Source organism: Ovis aries, chromosome 1 (genome assembly GCF_016772045.2).
Source record: "Ovis aries strain OAR_USU_Benz2616 breed Rambouillet chromosome 1, ARS-UI_Ramb_v3.0, whole genome shotgun sequence".
In the NCBI taxonomy this organism is placed as follows: Eukaryota; Metazoa; Chordata; class Mammalia; order Artiodactyla; family Bovidae; genus Ovis; species Ovis aries.
Genome location: NC_056054.1, coordinates 231311036 through 231329207, shown reverse-complemented (window position 1 = coordinate 231329207; position 18172 = coordinate 231311036). Strand labels below are relative to the sequence as shown.

Here is an 18172-nt window from a genome sequence, read left to right as displayed (position 1 = left end):
AAGTCCTCTCATGAGAAAGAAGAATCACTAATATGACATTGTCATCTCTTTCTTGGGTCACTGTGCCTTTGCGTAGGAATGAAATGTTCCCTTTACAAATATATAATACACATATTAGAATAAACTTCATAACTTAAATGCTTTTAACATTCAAAAACAAGTAGATAGCAATTTATGCCTGTGCTTAATTATTTTAGAGTATGTAAAAAGCACATAATAGAATCAATAGTTGCTATGCAACAAGGATGGCACATTTTAAAATAACTGAGTATTTACTAATTGTCATGGATTTTTGTTTATTTCGAGTATTGCTTTGATGTGAAGAAAGCAAATTAATTTGCAGGCTGAACATTTTACATTGGCTCCAAATGCAGTGTTGGTACTTTTCAGTTAAAATGTTGTAATTAAAAAATGTCCTACAGCCAGACTGCTTACAATAAGTGATAGTCACTTACTGCCTATCACTTTGTAGTGCCCTAAACAAACTCCAATCAAATATTTTTTTGGATTATTACTAAAACATCACATTATGGGACATTTTCAATTATACTATTGACCTCATTTTAAATAATACATAGAGCTTGTAGAAACCAATAATTAAACCAAAGACAACCTTACTTCCTCACTAAATGAATGGGAGAACAAGTTTACTTCAAAAAATAATCAATTCCAGCATTAAAGGGGGAGGTAAAGAAAATCTCAAATTCTTCTTTAAAATAGAAGAGACAAATGACCTAGTGAGTCCTAATGTATTTCAGTGTCCTTTTAATCAAATTTATGAGAAACAAGTTATACAATAAAATTTTACAGGAATAAAGTTGTCATTTTAAAAAATATAAATTTTCCTTTATGTATAATAAATGTATGGCTAAAATGAATATTGAGGGTATGTATACTTTAATTTTTTTTAATTGTGCCATATATTGATAATTTCCAAAATTGAATTAATAAAATCATAAAATTTTAGATCAGAATAGCCTGCAAAGATCATCTGATTTAAACCCTTCAGTTCAGTTCAGTTCAGTTCAGTCGCTCAGTTGTGTCCAACTCTTCATGACCCCATGAATTGCAGCACACCAGGCCTCCCTGTCCATCACCAACTCCTGGAGTTCACTCAGATTCACGTCCATCGAGTCGGTGATGCCATCCAGCCATATCATCCTCTGTCATCCCCTTCTCCTCCTCCCCCCAGTCCCTCCCAGCATCAAATATAGTCTCCATTATTAACATGTTTACTATATGTCAAGCCTTGTGCTGAATGCTTTTCATCAATGTAATCTTAATCACTCTAACATTATTATTCCCATTTGCACATAGAAAAAATAAGACTCGGAGAAGTTAGATAATTTGCCAAGTTTATATAGCCAGGAATTGAGAACTGATACAACCCCTCCACCTTCAAAACTGAGAGCTAAACACAAAGTCCCACATGTCTGTATTTGACTTAGGTGGACTAATAGGAACCAGATTTACTCTCCTTTATGAAACAACTAAAACACTGGAGAAAAGATAGAAAACAATGGTTTCAAGACTCTGGACATCAGGCAGTGAAGGACAGTGATTCCTAGAGATAAGAGACAGACAAGGTAACCCCTATCATTACTCTAACTTAGGACCCTGAAATAGATTTAAGGCTATGGTAGAGGGAGTAGGAATCCAGGTGGAGTTTGGCAGATTCTGAGTTGAGGAGACTTTCCTAAGAGTCCGGGGAGATCTATGTGGCTAGAATTCACAGTTGAGTGTTCTCAGAAGAGAGCTGCCCAGAGAAAGAATGCTGGATATCTGCAAAGAATCCCTATTATGTATATGTGACCCGTGCATATATATGGGGAAACTACCTAGAGCCAGGGAGATGAATCTGAAAGGATTAGAGATAAGAGTACCAAATACTTACATGATGTCAATAATAATGTCTGTTCTCACCAGCCAGACTGGAAAGCCAACAATTCACAGGGGACTGGGTAAAGTTCTCAGAAGGGTCTTGCATGAATTGTAGGGAATAATTAGCCCTAGACTAAATGCTGAGCTGGTCCTGCCTAACAAATTTTGAAAGGAAGACCTTAAAAAATATCAGGCTGATTCCAAGAAACTTAACTGCTCCCAGAAAAGAATTCAAGATTATTTATAAGAACACAAAAATATCCAGCATTTAACAAAGTAAAATTCACAATGCAGCCAATGAAAAAATTGCCATGCATGGGAATAGGAAAATAGAACTCATGGTGAGAAGAAAAATCAACAAATAAAAATTGACTCAGAAAGGCACAGATGTTAGAATTGTCAGAGAAGGACATTAAAACAGGTATAACAACTGTATTCTTTATGTCCAAAAACTAGAGGAAAAATTGACCATGTTAAAAAGAGATGTAGAAGATATAAAAAAGATCTAACCTGAATTTATAGAGATGTAAATTATATATCTGACATGAAAAATACACTGGATGGGATTAATGGAAAATTAAACATTCCAGAAGAAAAGTTTAATGAATCTGAAGACACAGCAATAGAAGCTATACAATGAGATTTATCTCTTTTAAGAGACTCAGAACAAACAAACAAAGAGCATCACTGAGCTGTGAAATAAATTCAAGTGGCCTCAGTTCAGTTCAGTTCAGTTAAGTCGCTCAGTCGTGTCCGACTCTTTGTGACCCCATGAATCGCACCACGCCAGGCCTCCTGTCCATCACCAACTCCCAGAGTTCACTCAGACTCACAACCATCGAGTCAGTGATGCCATTCAGCCATCTCATCCTCTGTCGTCCCCTTCTCCTCCTGCCCCCAATCCCTCCCAGCATCAGTCTTTTCCAATGAGTCAACACTTCACATGAGGTGGCCAAAGTATTGGAGTTTCAGCTTTAGCATCATTCCTTCCAAAGAAATCCCAGGGTTGATCTCCTTCAGAATGGACTAGTTGGATCTCCTTGCAGTCCAAGGGACTCTGAAGAGTCTTCTCCAACACCACAGTTCAAAAGCATCAATTCTTTGGCACTCAGCCTTCTTCACAGTCCAATTCTCACGTCCATACATGACTACTGGAAAAACCATAACCTTGACTAGACAGACCTTAGTCGGCAAAGTAATGTCTCTGCTTTTGAATATACTATCTAGGTTGGTCATAACTTTTCCTCCAAGGAGTAAGCGTCTTTTAATTTCATGGCTGCAGTCACCATCTGCAGTGATTTTGGAGCCCAAAAACATAAAGTCTGACACTGTTTCCACTGTTTCCCATCTATTTCCCATGAAGTGATGGGAACAGATGCCATGATCTTCGTTTTCTGAATGTTGAGCTTTAAGCCAACTTTTTCACTCTCTTTCACTTTCATCAAGAGGCTTTTTAGTTCCTCTTCACTCTCTGCCATAAGGGTGGTGTCATCTGCATATCTGAGGTTATTGATATTTCTTCCGGCAATCTTGATTCCAGCTTGTGCTTCTTCGAGCCCAGTGTTTCTCATGATGTACTCTGCATAGAAGTTAAACAAGCAGGGTGACAATATACAGCCTTGACATACTCCTTTTCCTATTTGGAACCAGTCTGTTGTTCCATGTCCAGTTCTAACTGTTGCTTCCTGGCCTGCATACAGATTTCTCAAGAGGCAGGTCAGGTGGTCTGTATTCCCATCTCTTTCAGAATTTTCCGCAGTTGATTGTGATCCACACAGTCAAAGGCTTTGGCATAGTCAATAAAGCAGAAATAGATGCTTTTCTGGAACTCTCTTGCTTTTTTGATGATCCAGTGGATGTTGGCAATTTGATCTCTGGTTCCTCTGCCTTTTCTAAAACCAGCTTGAACATCAGGAAGTTCACAGTTCACGTATTGCTGAAGCCTGGTTTGGAGAATTTTGAGTATTACTTTACTAGGTGTGAGATGAGTGCAATTGTGCAGTAGTTTGAGCATTCTTTGGCATTGCCTTTCTTTGGGATTGGAATGAAAACTGACCTTTTCCAGTTCTGTGGCCACTGCTGAGTTTTCCAAATTTGTTGGCATATTGAGTGTAGCACTTTCACAGCATCATCTTGCAGGATTTGAAATAGCTCAACTGGAATTCCATCACCTCCACTAGCTTTGTTCATAATGATGCTTTCTAAGGCCCACTTGACTTCACATTCCAGGATATCTGGCTCTAGATGAGTGATCACACCATTGGGATTATCCAGGTCGTGAAGATCTATTTTGTACAGTTCTTCTGTGTATTCTTCCCATCTCTTCTTAATATCGTCTGCTTCTGTTAGGTCCATACCATTTTTGTCCTTTATCGAGCCCATCTTTGCATGAAATGTTCCCTTGGTATCTCCTAAATCAGATCCCTTATGATTATACAGTGGAAGTGAGAAATAGATTTAAGGGCCTAGATCTGATAGATACAGTGCCTGATGAACTATGGAATGAAGTTCGTGACATTGTACAGGAGACAGGGATCAAGACCATCCCCATGGAAAAGAAATGCAAAAAAGCAAAATGGCTGTCTGGGGAAGGCTTACAAATAGCTGTGAAAAGAAGAGAAGTGAAAAGCCAGGGAGAAAAGGAAAGATATAAGCATCTGAATGCAGAATTCCAAAGAATAGCAAGAAGAGATAAGAAAGCCTTCTTCAGCAATCAATGCAAAGAAATAGAGGAAAAGAACAGAATGGGAAAGACTAGAGATCTCAAGTGGCCTAATATATGTACAATTGGACACCCCATAGGACAAGAAAGAGAGGACAGAAGGAATACTTGAAGCAATAATCGCTAAAAACTTAAAGTTTAATAAGAAGATTCAAGGAGCTCAATAAAGCTCAAGTACACCGAGACATTATAATCCAGTTGCTCAAAAATGTCAATTAAAAAATCTTAAAAGCAACTAGAGAATAAAATACATATATAGAGGAACAAAGATAAGGATGAGAGCAGATTTTCTAAAAATCATAAACAATGTAAGCAAGAAGATAGCGGGGCTGAAAGTACTGAAAGAAGGGTTGGGCAGGGGTGAGGGGATAGCAGTGGGAGCTGCTAACTTAGAAATTCTATACAAAGTGAAAACATTTTTCAACACATGAGGGTAAAAGAAAGATCTTTCAGAATGAAAAAGCTGAAAAAAATGTATCACCAGTACACCCACACTCTAAGAAATGTTAAAAGTCCTTTATTCAGAAAGAAAATTATACCAGATGGAAATAGGGATCTATACAAAAGAATGCAGAACACCAGAAGTGTAGCAATGTGAATAAGTATGATATTTTTATCATTTAAATTTCCTTATAATCTAATATGACATCTATAGCATGTAGAAGCAAAATATATGACAACAATACCACAATAGCTGGGAAGGCAGAGATGAAGTATGCTGTTGTAAGATTCTTTGTTTTAAGTGAAAATATAATTTATTGGCTGTCTTAACTGCAGGGTTCAGTGGTGAGCTACCTTCAGGCACAGCTGGATTCAGGGCTCTCAAGCTGGTTTTCTGCCAGATTGGCTTCTTTTTCAGACTCAGGATTGTCCCTCCTGATGGTAAAAAGGGAGCAGCTATGTTTCCCATCACTTTCCTACATTCTTAGCAAGAGACTGACTGTGGCTGTCAGATTCTAACTGAACCATGCACTCAGTCTTGGACCAACCATGACAGCTGGCAAGACAGAATCCCACTCAGTCATATTGACTGATAGTAGGAGAAGAATGAATCACTACAAAAAAAGGAAAATAACAAATATCCCCTGAAGTTCCCAGATAAGAGAAGGGCCAAGAGATAGGGCAACAGGTGAGCAAACTGACAATGAGCTGGGAAGTACAGTGGATCCTTCTGGGGTATCTTCCTGGCAGATTACCCTTCTCTCTGAGAATTTCTCCACCTGCTGCATGGGTTGAGTGAGATTCCTTGCATTTTGCCCCCCTAGAGCCACTCTGCACCCTCAAAACCCTGCTTTCTATCCCCAAAGCCTGAATTGAATGGATGAGAGTAATAGTTCCTGGACCCTCTAACTTTTGATTGGGATTGGTGAGTAGGGAACAATGGCAGAAGATCTAAGGAAAGGAGGAAGGGATCCTTTCATTCTAGTTATATCCACCAACCAACCACCACAGCCCCCCTTTTCCCCCAGCTTTATGGAGATATAGCTGACATGTGACACTGTATAAGTTTATGATGTACAACATGATGATCTCTCTCTCACACACACACATACACATATATATATACAGCAAAATAATTACCACAATAAGATTAGTTAACACATTCTTTACACAATTATCTTTGTTGTTTTGGTAGTGAGAATATTTAGATTCTTATACAATATATAAAGTGATATATCAGTAGAAGATAGACTGCATAAAGTTAAAAATATATTCTGTAAACTCTAAACCAACTACAAAAATAGAAGAACAAAGAGTAACAGCTAATAAACTAGCAAAGATTTGAAAATTGAATTTTAAAATAATGTAAAAGAAGACAGAAAAAGAGGGGAAAACAATGAGATGGATCAAACAGAAAACACATAGCAAGACAGATTTAAAGCTAGTCATATCAATAATCAAATTAAATATAAATGATCTAAACCAGAGATCAGTAAACTTTTTCTATAAAGGTCCAATTACTAAATATTTTTGGTATCTGGACCATACAGTCTCTGTTGCAACCACTCTACTCTGCCCCTGTAGCTTAAAGGCAGCCACAGATGATATGCAAATGAATGGGCATGGCTGAAGTTTAGTCTGTGGGACATAGTTTGCCAAGCCCTTATCTAAATATCCCCATTAAAAGACAGATTGTCATGTTGGATAAAAATGAAAGATTCTACTATATGTTGCCTATAAGAAATGTATTTTTATATAAAGAAATATTTTAACAAAGAGGCCAAAAGTAATGGATTGAAAAAGAAGCTAGAGTTGCTACATTATAATCAAAATAGAGTTCAGAGAAAGAAATCAGAGTATTTAGAATATTACCAAAGATAAAGAAAGTCATTTCGTAATGATAAAGGGGTTGGTTCACCAAGAGGACATTTAACCCTGAACATCTTTTCACCTAGAAACAGAACTTTAAGCAAAAAGTGATAGAACTGCAAGGAGAAATAGACCAATCTTTAGAGTCAGAGATGTCGATAGCTCTCTCTCAATACCCAGAAAAACCATTAAGGATATATACTATGGAAAATAGTACAATAGTTTATTCTTAAAAATATTAACAGATACAACTTAATTGATACATATAGAATTCTTCATTTAACAGCAGAATATGCATTCTCCTCATGTGTGCATGGGACATTTATTAAAGTAGATCATATACTGGGAATAAAGGTCTTAAAAAATTTAAAAGAATTCACTGGACATGACTTTGAATAAACTCCGAGAGACAGTGAAGGACAGGGAAACCTGACATGCTGCAGTCCATGGGGTCACAAAGAGTCAGACATAACTGAACGACTGAACAACAACAAAAAAAGAATTCAAGCCATACGAAGAATTTTCTCTAACCACAATGGAATTAAAAGATCTCCCAATATTTTGAACTAAATCAATACCAACTCCATTCCCTTAACCACTGCGCCATGTAAATGTGTGGGGAAGCAAGGTGCCCGGGAAAACTCACCACACTGAGCTATGGAGCCCACCAGAGACATCTGAGTGCACAGCCTGCCCTGCCTCATGGTAGCTCTAAGATCTTGGTGAAGGCACTAAATTTCTCTGAGCCTATTTCTTACTCTATACAGTGGGAACAATAAGTACTATACGTTCTTTCAGAATTGTTGTAAGAATTAAATGAGTTAGTAGAGGAAAAGAGCCCTGTACCATACAACCTAGCTTGTATGAGGTACTCAGTGAACATTCTCTTCTTCTGTCCTCAGTTTTCCTCAGTTCTTGGCAGGACTTCAATACTTAGTCTGATTCCTTAACATTTGCATTTTTAATTACAAAGTCTAGTGTTTGAATAGTCATCTACTTTTATAACATAGTTATTCAGTGGTTAATTTAGAAATAATCTGAAATACTAGTTTTCAATTACAATTTGTTTCTAACTTTTAGAAAATAGTAGAATCATTTTTGGGCTTCCCTGGTGGCTCAGATAGTAAAGAATCTGTCTGCAATGCCAGAAACCTGGGTTCAATCCCTGGGTCAGGAAGATCCCCTGGAGAAGGGAATGGCAATGCACTTCAGTATTCTTGCCTGGAAAATTCCATGGACAGAGAAGCCTGGTGGGCTACAGTCCATGGGGTTGCAAAGAGTCCAACATGACTGAGCAATTTTCACCCACTCATAATCATTTGCAGGAGGTATATTAATATTTTGTTTAATGATAAATGTACATCAAATATAAACAAGTGGTCTGATTTCTACTTGACATCTGAAATTTTCTTGGTTTTAAAGGGATCATCAAATAATAAGTGATTGTGTTGTAACATGGTGTCTGCCTCCACGAACACTGTCTCACTGTGTCTCACTATACATAGTGTTCATTGAACCCATGCTAGGCAAGGCACAAGCAGGGAAGCCAGAAGAAAACTCATGGAGTCGTAGGAATTGCAAACACATTTATTTTCTCCTGACTGGCACAGCAGCACTAGCAGCAGATACGCTGTATTCTCTCCTCTTGCGGTTGACCCAGCCGTCACAGCCATAACACAGCCTCACCGCCATAACGCAGCCAAAATGTAACTGCAAGGGCTTTTTCAGGTGGAGCTTATATATGCTTACAGAACAAAGGTAGCCAGTGGCCAAGTGAGTACCTTGTGACATGCATGCGCAGTGCTATAAGTGAGCTCAACTGTTATATAATCATTATTTACAAAACATGGGGCAAGAGTGAAAGGACATGGTGAGAGAGCCTGACCACCACCGTCTTGGCTAATTTGCTCTTTCCCTACAAACAGAAAATGATATCAGAATCAACCAGAAAGATCTCACTTGGGAAACAGTGAAAAGACAGCATTTTGCACATAAGTATTAGAAACAAATATTATAAAACACTAACTTATGCGTTTCAGCACAAGTACAAAAAGGATTTTAAAGAACAATATACTCAGAATGCTTTGAAGTCTTCAGAAGCCCTTCAGGAATGAGACAGTTGAGCTAGAGGAAGATACGCATGAACTAAAAGCTGGAATGTGTACACAGACAACAGTTGATTTTACTTTCTCTAACTCGTAAGCTCATATTTTTATTCATGCTTTTTTAAAATTAAAATTTCCTCAGATTATCAGAATTACTATTATATAAGGAGATCAGTCCTGGGTGTTCATTGGAAAGACTGATGCTAAAGCTGAAACTCCAATACTTTGGCCACCTCATGCGAAGAGCTGACTCACTGGAAAAGACCCTGATGCTGGGAGGGATTGAGGGCAGGAGGAGAAGGGGATGACAGAGGATGAGATGGCTGGATGGCATTACCGACTCGATGGACATGAGTTTGGGTGAACTCCGGGAGTTGGTGGTGGACAGGGAGGCCTGGCGTGCTGCGATTCATGGGGTCGCAAAGAGTTGGACATGACTGAGCGACTGAACTGAACTGAATTGAAAGCAGTTCATATTTTATGTATGCACCATCACCTAATTTATGTATTTTTCATAAACATAAGTCCTGCCATCTAAGATTTTTGTAAACAAATAGCTGTTATCAACATGTAGGAAACATAAACATGACAATTTCACATGAATTCATCTTCTCAATGACAATATACCAGCTTAAGCAAGTCATTGTTGGTGGGCTCATCGTTTTGTTCAGACTCTTCAGGTCTTGAAGGAACTGGTAGTGTCATCTCTCTGTGCTACAGAGTCAACACATTCAGATGGCTTTTGACTTGCCATTGCAGTGTCCTTAAATATTTAGAAGTTCCACCTGAAGTTCATCCCTTTGCTTCTCTTTCTCAGGTTGTACAAATTAAAAAATCAAATCAGTATATCACTCTTCTCCTTTCTATCTGTAGTGCTTTTTCTTTCCCACCCTCTGTCTGTTCCTTTCTTTTTCCCTCTCTCCTTACCTATACTAGTTTATTCCAAGGAATAGTTCAGAGGCAAAGAGCCCTTTCTTCCTGGCTCAGGTAGAACAGAACATTCTACTCATTCAACCAGTCAGCCACCCTCTTTCCTTCCCTGAATGCATCCTTTGTTTCATCTTCAAGGGACTCTGCTGATTTGCTAAATGACCTTTTCCTCATAATTTAAAGAACTTCTGTTTTAAAAAGTTCCTCTGAAGTCCTTCTGTCACCTAATTTACAGTTTGTCCTGTCCCACCTCATTTGTGCACATTCTTCTTCTCTTGAGTCCATATTTTGAAAGATGTCTTTCTATCCTAAAATAACTATTTGGCTCTACCAATTAACTACACAAGCAAAATTTTTTGAACACTTGACATTTTAGTAACTGAGCACAAATTTTCTTTAGCTTCTCAAAAAAATGTTTATTTATTCTCTTTTTTAAAATAGTGTCAAAGTATCTTGTGGACTGTTAACTCAAAGTTTTATGAATGTTTTGTATTTGATTTCCTCTTTTCACGTGTTCTTATCTATTCCAGCATGGCTAGAGCACAGTAGTCAAATGGGAAATACAGTTTGAAAGTCAGGTTGGAGAAGTCCAGGGCTGCCATACATGGTATCCTGCTTGTGCCATGAATAATAATAGCATAGGCCAGGGGAGAGAAGGGAGCTGAAACCAGGCCTGAGCTCTGCTCACCATGTCCTGTGCCCTGCCCAAGGCTGTGTTTATCTAAGGAAGGTATGCTTTGTTGATTCTTGCAAAGGTGTCATAGGGGCTGGTGGTGTTCTAGTAGAAGAGTTTGGATTGGGAGTTTGGATTTTATAATGCAGTGAAAAGCCATCAAGAGGGAATAAAAGAATTCAATGTACAGTTTGTGAAGAACACTCTGTTGTGTATCAGGGGTTGGAGAGAGGCAGGAGTAGAAATAAGGAGGCAAGTCAGGAGGTGGTGGTGACCGCAACTAGGGTGGTGATAGTAAGAAGTACAGAGAAATCAATAGATTCAGTGTATCTTTTGGAGGCAAAATGAGCAGGGCTTGATGGTGGATTAGGTGTGGAGGGTAAAGGAGAGAGAAGTGTGAAAGGCAATTCCTCCAGTTACTGACTTGAATAACTCCACGGGCAGTGGCGCACATCCTGAGATAGGGAGCACTGAGGAAGGAACCGGTAGGGGGATTGTATCAAGATCTCTGGTACACACAGTTTGTTTGAGACACCTATGATGTATCTAGATGGTTACCAGGAGGCAAGAACAAAAGTAACTGAAATTCAGAAGAACATCTGCCTTTTTCCTAAGTGCCCTGAGGCTTTCCTTGCTTTTCACAATCTGATAACAACTTATCTGAACAATTCTGTCATGTGCCTAAATGATTATCGGTATTCTTTCCTCCAAACAATCTAGAAACTTATTTTGAAAGAGCCAAAACAACTCCGGTGCGGTGAGTATAAGCATAAGTGCTTTGCCTTGAGGCAAATGACCAGTGCAATAAGCCCCACTGACCCTATACTGAGGCTGGTCTTCTATCTGCATTTTATGTAATTTAAAGGGCTTCCTGCAAAGTTCCTTAGTGAGCTTTCTGTTTCCCAGTTTTAGTGTTCCCTTGAGAAATTCAAGTTGACCTCTCTCCTCTTACTGGCTTGAGAATCACAGTCACAGTAAGTCAGGTTTGACAGTTTTTCTCCCAAGTTATCTGCTTTTACTTGGTTTTAGAATTTATAATCTAAATAATTTATAATGGCACAATGTAAATCTAGAGCCAACCTGTCACTGGGATCCCTTCTGTAATCCACTAGATAAACTCCCAGGCGTAAATGACTCCAGTACTCATGGATTTGTTCTCTCTTGCTCAAGTAGGCAGAGCCAAAACCAATGACTAAAAACCACAGGGAGAGAGATGTTGGCTCAACTAAAGGAAAAGCTTCCTAATGCTTAGTGCTGTCTGAAAATGGAAGTGCCTGCTGGGGAAGGAGTGAGTTATGGTTTCTGGTGGTGTCAATGCATAGAGCAGATAATCATTTGGTGCAGAGTCCATGGTAGAGATTGAAGTCAGAGTGTAGAAGTAATCTCCACTGACTGTTGAATTCCTGCTCCTGCAAGAGCTTTACACAGATGTTTCGTCTCATTTAATCCTCATAACAACCCTCAAGGGAATCAGTTATAACCCTACCAGGAGAGGTTACAGTCACAATTTAAGATCACACAGCTAAAGTGGCAGAGCCAGGATTTAAACTCTGAGTCCAAAGCCTTTGTTTATCCTTCCACAATTCATGGAAGCTTGAGAAAATGAACTAGGGGATTTTTAAGGTCCCTTCCAACACTGTGGTTCTGAGTAGAAATCTGGATACAAGCATCACTGACTATGTTTTCCTTCAATCATCCTTCTGGCCTCAATCTCATTAAAATGATAATCTATGACTCCAAAGCTGTCTGTGGTCTCCATCAAGAAAGGCTCATTTTTTAAAAATCAGCATTTATACCTTGTATCCACTCAGAGTTTTCAACAGAACTTAGTGTGCGAGCCTCAAAATCTTTTCTTCTTTTTTTATTCCTTATAGGGTTGCTGGCAAAGGACAGAGTTTACACTATAAATGTACAGAAGACTAAGCTTTTAGCATTTCTGAAAACTTATATTGTCCTACCTTTTCTACTCATTTTACAGGTCTTAAAAGTCTTAGAAGATCTGGAGATATTTGACCCAAGGTCAGCTTCTCTGGTCCAAGTTCTGAATCAGATTTTTTTAACATTAGAATTTAAAAATTCATGTTAGAATTAGAATTTTTAAATGATTAGACCCTAAGAGTTCTCATCACAAGGAAAAGTTCTATTTCTTTAATTTTGTATCTGTATGAGATGATGGATGTTCTGTAAACTTTTGTGATAATAACTTCAGGATATATGTAAGTGAAATCTTTATACTGTACACCTTAAACTTATATAGTACTGTATGTCAATTATATCAACAAACCTGGGAGAAAAAAATGAGTCTGAAAATAGGCTTAATTTACTTATGATAATATGGTGTTAAATTTATTTATGATAATATGTATGTTAAATGCTATTTTCTAGATTGAAGCTGAAATTACCAAGGAAAGAGCCCAACATTTGGTTGAATTTCAGGAGCAAGCTCTTCTCTTTAAGGAAGAAGCTAAACTGGAACTTAATATTGAAAAGGAAAAACACCAAGAAATAATCCAAAAGTATAAGAAAGAACAAGAAGAACTACAAATGAAGGTCTGTCATTATGGTATTCATCATCATTTAATGGATTTGAAACTGTAGATGTTGGTTATTTCCTCCTAAAAGGACAACACTATGTTTCTAACTCTTATAGATTTCTTCATGGTCATCACAGCTTATTTTTAGATAGAATGATTTGGCTATTCTCCATAATGAATGACTGAGATAAATTATATAAGAATATAATCTAGCTATGTATGGAATTTTTCCTACTAAATAAATGTATTTTTAAAACAGCATAAATTACATAACTAATAATTAACATGGTTAGATATTCTAATACCTCAAATGTCCAACAAATGATAATGATGTGTTTTACATACCTAAATTTTACCAACAACTAAAGTCTATCCCTTTTAGTTGCAAATATTTTCAATTTTAGTTTTGAATGAAGGGGAAATATTTTTTACATATCAGACGTCCATAATTTCTTAAATAATGTTTACTAAACAAAATATAGGGTTTTGACAAGGTTCCCTTGTTTTCATAAGACCTGAAAGTAGAGTGTGTGTGTGTGTGTGTGTGTGTGTGTCTTTTTTGTGAGTATATTAACCAAGGCCTAGTGGTAAAGTTATATTTTGAATAAACTCATTAAGAATTTATGTAAATTAGCATTAAATGAGACTTACGGCCTCCACTTTGTTGTACAGGGGATATGGTAGTTTTTCAGTAGCTCACTGTGAATAGGCAGGGCCAGCCACGTGAATGTGGTATCATAGGTCCCCATACAAACCTTGCAGGCTTAATGCTGTCTTGAAATTCTTAATAATAATTTAATCTCTGAATTTGTGTTTTATAAGTGCAGTCCTATTTGGGACAATGGGACAATGGAGCATGCGCTGGGAGTTGTAGCCTCAGCTCACCTAAGGCCCCCTCCTCCTCTTCTGGACAGTCCTGTCCTAGACATGCCCTTACTTCCTGGCTCCTGCCCCCACTCCCCTTTTCCCCTCACCCTGTGACTGCTGTTACTCTCCCAGGTGGCCCAGGACCATCAGCAGGGGAATGCTGAAAGGCAAGCCCCAACTTGCCAGGGCTACAGTCTTTCAAGAGCAGTCCTAAGTCCAGATTTTGTGAGTGAATTCTTTTGATTTTTTTTTTTTATTGTTGACTCCCTTATTAAAAAATCAAAGCATGTTTATGGCTCTCTGAGCCTCCTCTTCCCAAGATAACCTGCTCTGTTTTAGTGGCAACTCTCCTCTGGATGAAGGAAACTACTGCTCAGACCCAGAAGTGACCCTCTTCTTCCCTGGGTTAATTGAAGAAAATGGAATATTAATTTATAAAAACTGTAGTGAATAGATTTCTTGTAAAAGTTATTATTAATGTAAATTTAACATTTGAAACACATTTTGGGTACATAACTCTTAAGTAATGGTTCACAAAATCCTTGGAACTTTAGTCTGTAAATGCTTTCCAGATTCTTCATGGGCTGATTTCTTGTTGTACTAATATTTATAATATGACAATATCCGTAGCATAAATAATGATATGTTTTGTCAGAAGCAGCTTTGCTCTTCCTGGTCTGTTTTGTGTTATTTGTTTTGCTTTTTTAAGGATAAAAATAAGCAGTCTTTTCCCTTCTAAAGATGCTGTGACACTGAAAAGTTCTCAAGTTGTTCTTTCCTCTGTTTGTCTAGAGGTACCACCTTCAGAAGCAGTATATTTTCAAAGTATTGTGGTATCCTCTAGAACTGCATTGTCTAATATAGTAACTTATGTGCCTACTTAAGTTTTAATTAATTAAAGTTAAATAAAATTGAAAATTGAGTTCATCACTCATGTTTGCCACATTTCAAGGGTGCAATAGCCCATACTAGCAAGTGAGAGCCTACTGTTAACATTTCTTCTCAGCTCAGTGATCAGTGATTTCACCTTCATAGCTTGGAATTGGTCATGGTGAGAGTGTTTACACCATGGAAACTGAATGCAAATCTGACTTCTGTGTGTGTGTGTGTGTGTGTGTGTGAGAGAGAGAGAGAGAGAGAGAGAGAGTCCATTGTTAAATATTTACCAGTGCAGTTGTGTCTGACTCTTTGCGACCCCCATGGACTTTATAGTCCATGGAATTCTTCAGGGCAGAATACTGAAGTGGGTAGCCTTTCCCTTCTCTAGGGGATCTTCCCAACCCAGGGATCAAACCCAGGTCTCCCACATTGCAGGTGGATTGTTTACCAGCTGAGCCACAAGGGAAGCCCAAGAGTACCACAATGGATAGCCTATCCCTTCTCCAGCGGATCTTCCTGACCCAGGAATCAAACCAGGGTCTCCTGCCTTGCAGGCTGATTCTTTACTAGTTGAGCTATCAGGGAAGTATTTACCAGTACACCACCATCAATAGTCACATGTGGGTAGTGGCTACCACATAAGACAGTGCAGAATATTTCTTCTTGTTGTTCAGTCACTAAGTTGTGTCTCATTCTTTGCAACCCCATGGGCTGCAGCACACCAGGCTCCCCAGTCCTTCACTGTTTTCTGGAGTCTATGCAAATTCATGTCCCCTGAGTCGGTGACTCTATCTAATCATCTCATTCTCTGCCATCCCCTTCTCCTTTTGCTTTCAGTCTTTCCCAGCATCAGGGTCTTTTCCAATGAGTCAGCTTTTCTCATCAAGTAGCCAAAGTATTGGAGCTTCAACTTCAACATCAGTCCCACTAATGAATATTCAGGGTTGATCTCCTTTAAGATTGACTGGTTTCATCTCCTTGCTGTCCAAGGGGCTCTCAAGAATATTCTCTAGCACCACAGTCCAAAAGCATAGTTTCGTCAGTGCTCAGCCTTCTTTATGGTACAGCTCTCACATCTTTACATGATTACTGGAAAAACCATAGCTTTGACTATATAGACCTTTGTCAGCAAAGTGACGTGTCTGCTTTTTAATATGCTGTCCAGGTTTGTCATAGCTTTTCTTCCAAGGAGCAAGCATCTTTTAATTTCATGGCTGCAGTCACCATCTGCAGTGATTTTCAGAGCCCAAGAAAATAAAATCTGTCACTGTTTCCATTTTTTCCCCAGCTCTTTACTGTGAGGTGATGGGACCAGATGCCATGATCTTAGTTTTTTTTTTAATATTCAGTTTCAAGCCAGCTTTTCCCTCTCCTCTTTCACCTTCATCAAGAAACACATCAGTTCCTCTTTACTTTCTGCCACTAGAGTGGTATCATCTGCATATCTGGGGTTGTTGATATTTCTCCAACAGCCTTGATTCCAGCTTGTGCTTCATCCAGGCCATCTTTCACATAATGTACTCTGTATATAAGTTAAATAAGCAGGGTGACAATATACTGCCTTGAGGTACTCCTTTCCCTATTTTGAAACAGTCCATTGTTCCATATCTGGTTCTATATGTCGTTTATTGACCCACATACAGGTTTCTCAGGAGGCAGGTAAGGTGGTCATGTATTTCCATCTCTTTTAAGAATTTTCCAGTTTGTTGTGATCCACATAGTCAAAGGCTTTAGCATAGTCAATGAAGCAGAAGTAGATACTTTTCTGGAGTTTCCTTTCTTTCTTTATGATCCAACAAACGTCGGCAATTTGATCTCTACTTCCTCTGCCTTTTCTAAATCCAGCTTGTACATCTGGAAGTTCTCAGTTCACATACTGCTGACCCCTACCTTGAAAGATTTTGAGCATAACCTTACTAGCATGTGAAATGAGGGTGCAGTTGTATGGTAGTTTGAACATTCTTTGGCATTGCCCTTCTTTGAGACTGGAATGAAAACTGACATTTTCCAGTCCTATGGCCACTGCTGAATTTTCCAAATTTGCTCATGCAGTCTGTCACTGAAGAAAGTTCTATTGGGCAGGGCTACTATAGAAGATGTGGTATCTAGGGTACCTTCAATCATCATATACAAGGACGAAAAAAAAATACATCAAAGGAAACCTTACTAGTATGATTTGAGTAGACTGTAGCACCAAAGAATTGATGTTTTTGAACTGTGGTGTTGGAGAAAACTCTTGAGAGTCCCTTGGACTGCAAGAAGATCCAATCAGTCCATCCTAAAGGAAATCAGTCCTGAATATTCATTGGAAGGACAGATTCTGAAGCTGAAACTCCAATACTTTGGCCACCTGATGTGAAGAACTAACTCATTTGAAAAGACCCTGATGCTGGGAAAGATCGAAGGCAGGAGGAGAAGGGGATGACAGAGGATGAGATGGTTGGATGGCATCACTGACTCAATGGACATGAGTTTGAGTAAACTCCGGGAGTTGGCAATGGACAGGGAGGCCTGGCATGCTGCAGTCCATGAGGTTACAAAGAGTCGGACACGACTGAGCAACTGAACTGACTGAGTGACTGTAGCTATGATGCTCTCCTACATGCATCCCCAAACATCAGGTATTTCTAGGTCCCAAAGTTACCCTAAAATTAGTCCAGACAGGCACTTGATCAAGATTTGAGTTGTCCTTGGTAGTTCAGTTCAGTTACAAAGATTTAGGTATTTCAAAGTATGTTCAAGTGATTAATGCAATTCCATTTTCAGTGATAAAAATAAAATCTTAGTCTTAACTTTTAAAATCGTGAAGGCCTATATAGGTCATAAGATTTGTTTTCATCAGATCAGAAGAGAATACCAATTATGTAGAATAAAACTCTTAAAACCAAGAGAATTCTCTGGATACCTAGAGACTATTACCTATAAACTAATGCAAGACTTATCTTACAGATATCCGACTTAATCGAAGGTGCTACTAAAGATCTAAGATTCAAACTCACTGCTCTTGAAGAAAAACTCCGTAAATCCCATGTTCAATATACTGAAGAATCTGCATTAAAGGAGAAAGAAATTGAAAACCTTAAAAGTTTGGTTGTAGAATTTGAATCACGTTTGAAGAAGGAGATTGACAGTAATGGTTCAGTTTCAGAAGACCTGAGGAAGGAAATGAAAAAGAAGTCAGATGAACTGGAAAGAGTAATGCTGGCACAAACACAACTGATAGAGCAATTCAACCAGTCCCAGAAAGAGGTAGGAAGCAGGTGATGGTACC

General features: G+C 38.4%; 1 protein-coding gene across 6 annotated transcripts in view; it reads left to right on the top strand.

Moving 5' to 3' along the window:
* Positions 1–18172, top strand: part of LEKR1 (leucine, glutamate and lysine rich 1) — a 229083-nt gene that overhangs the window by 191253 nt on the left and 19658 nt on the right. For 4 of the 6 annotated variants that reach the window (XM_060394362.1, XM_060394355.1, XM_060394346.1 and 1 more), the window contains 2 exons: positions 13007–13171; positions 17851–18150. In XM_060394362.1, coding sequence (XP_060250345.1) covers positions 13007–13171; positions 17851–18150 — 465 coding nt within the window. The remainder of the gene's footprint in view (positions 1–13006; positions 13172–17850; positions 18151–18172) is intronic. The other 2 variants (XM_060394367.1, XM_060394359.1) reach the window with 1 other exon arrangement.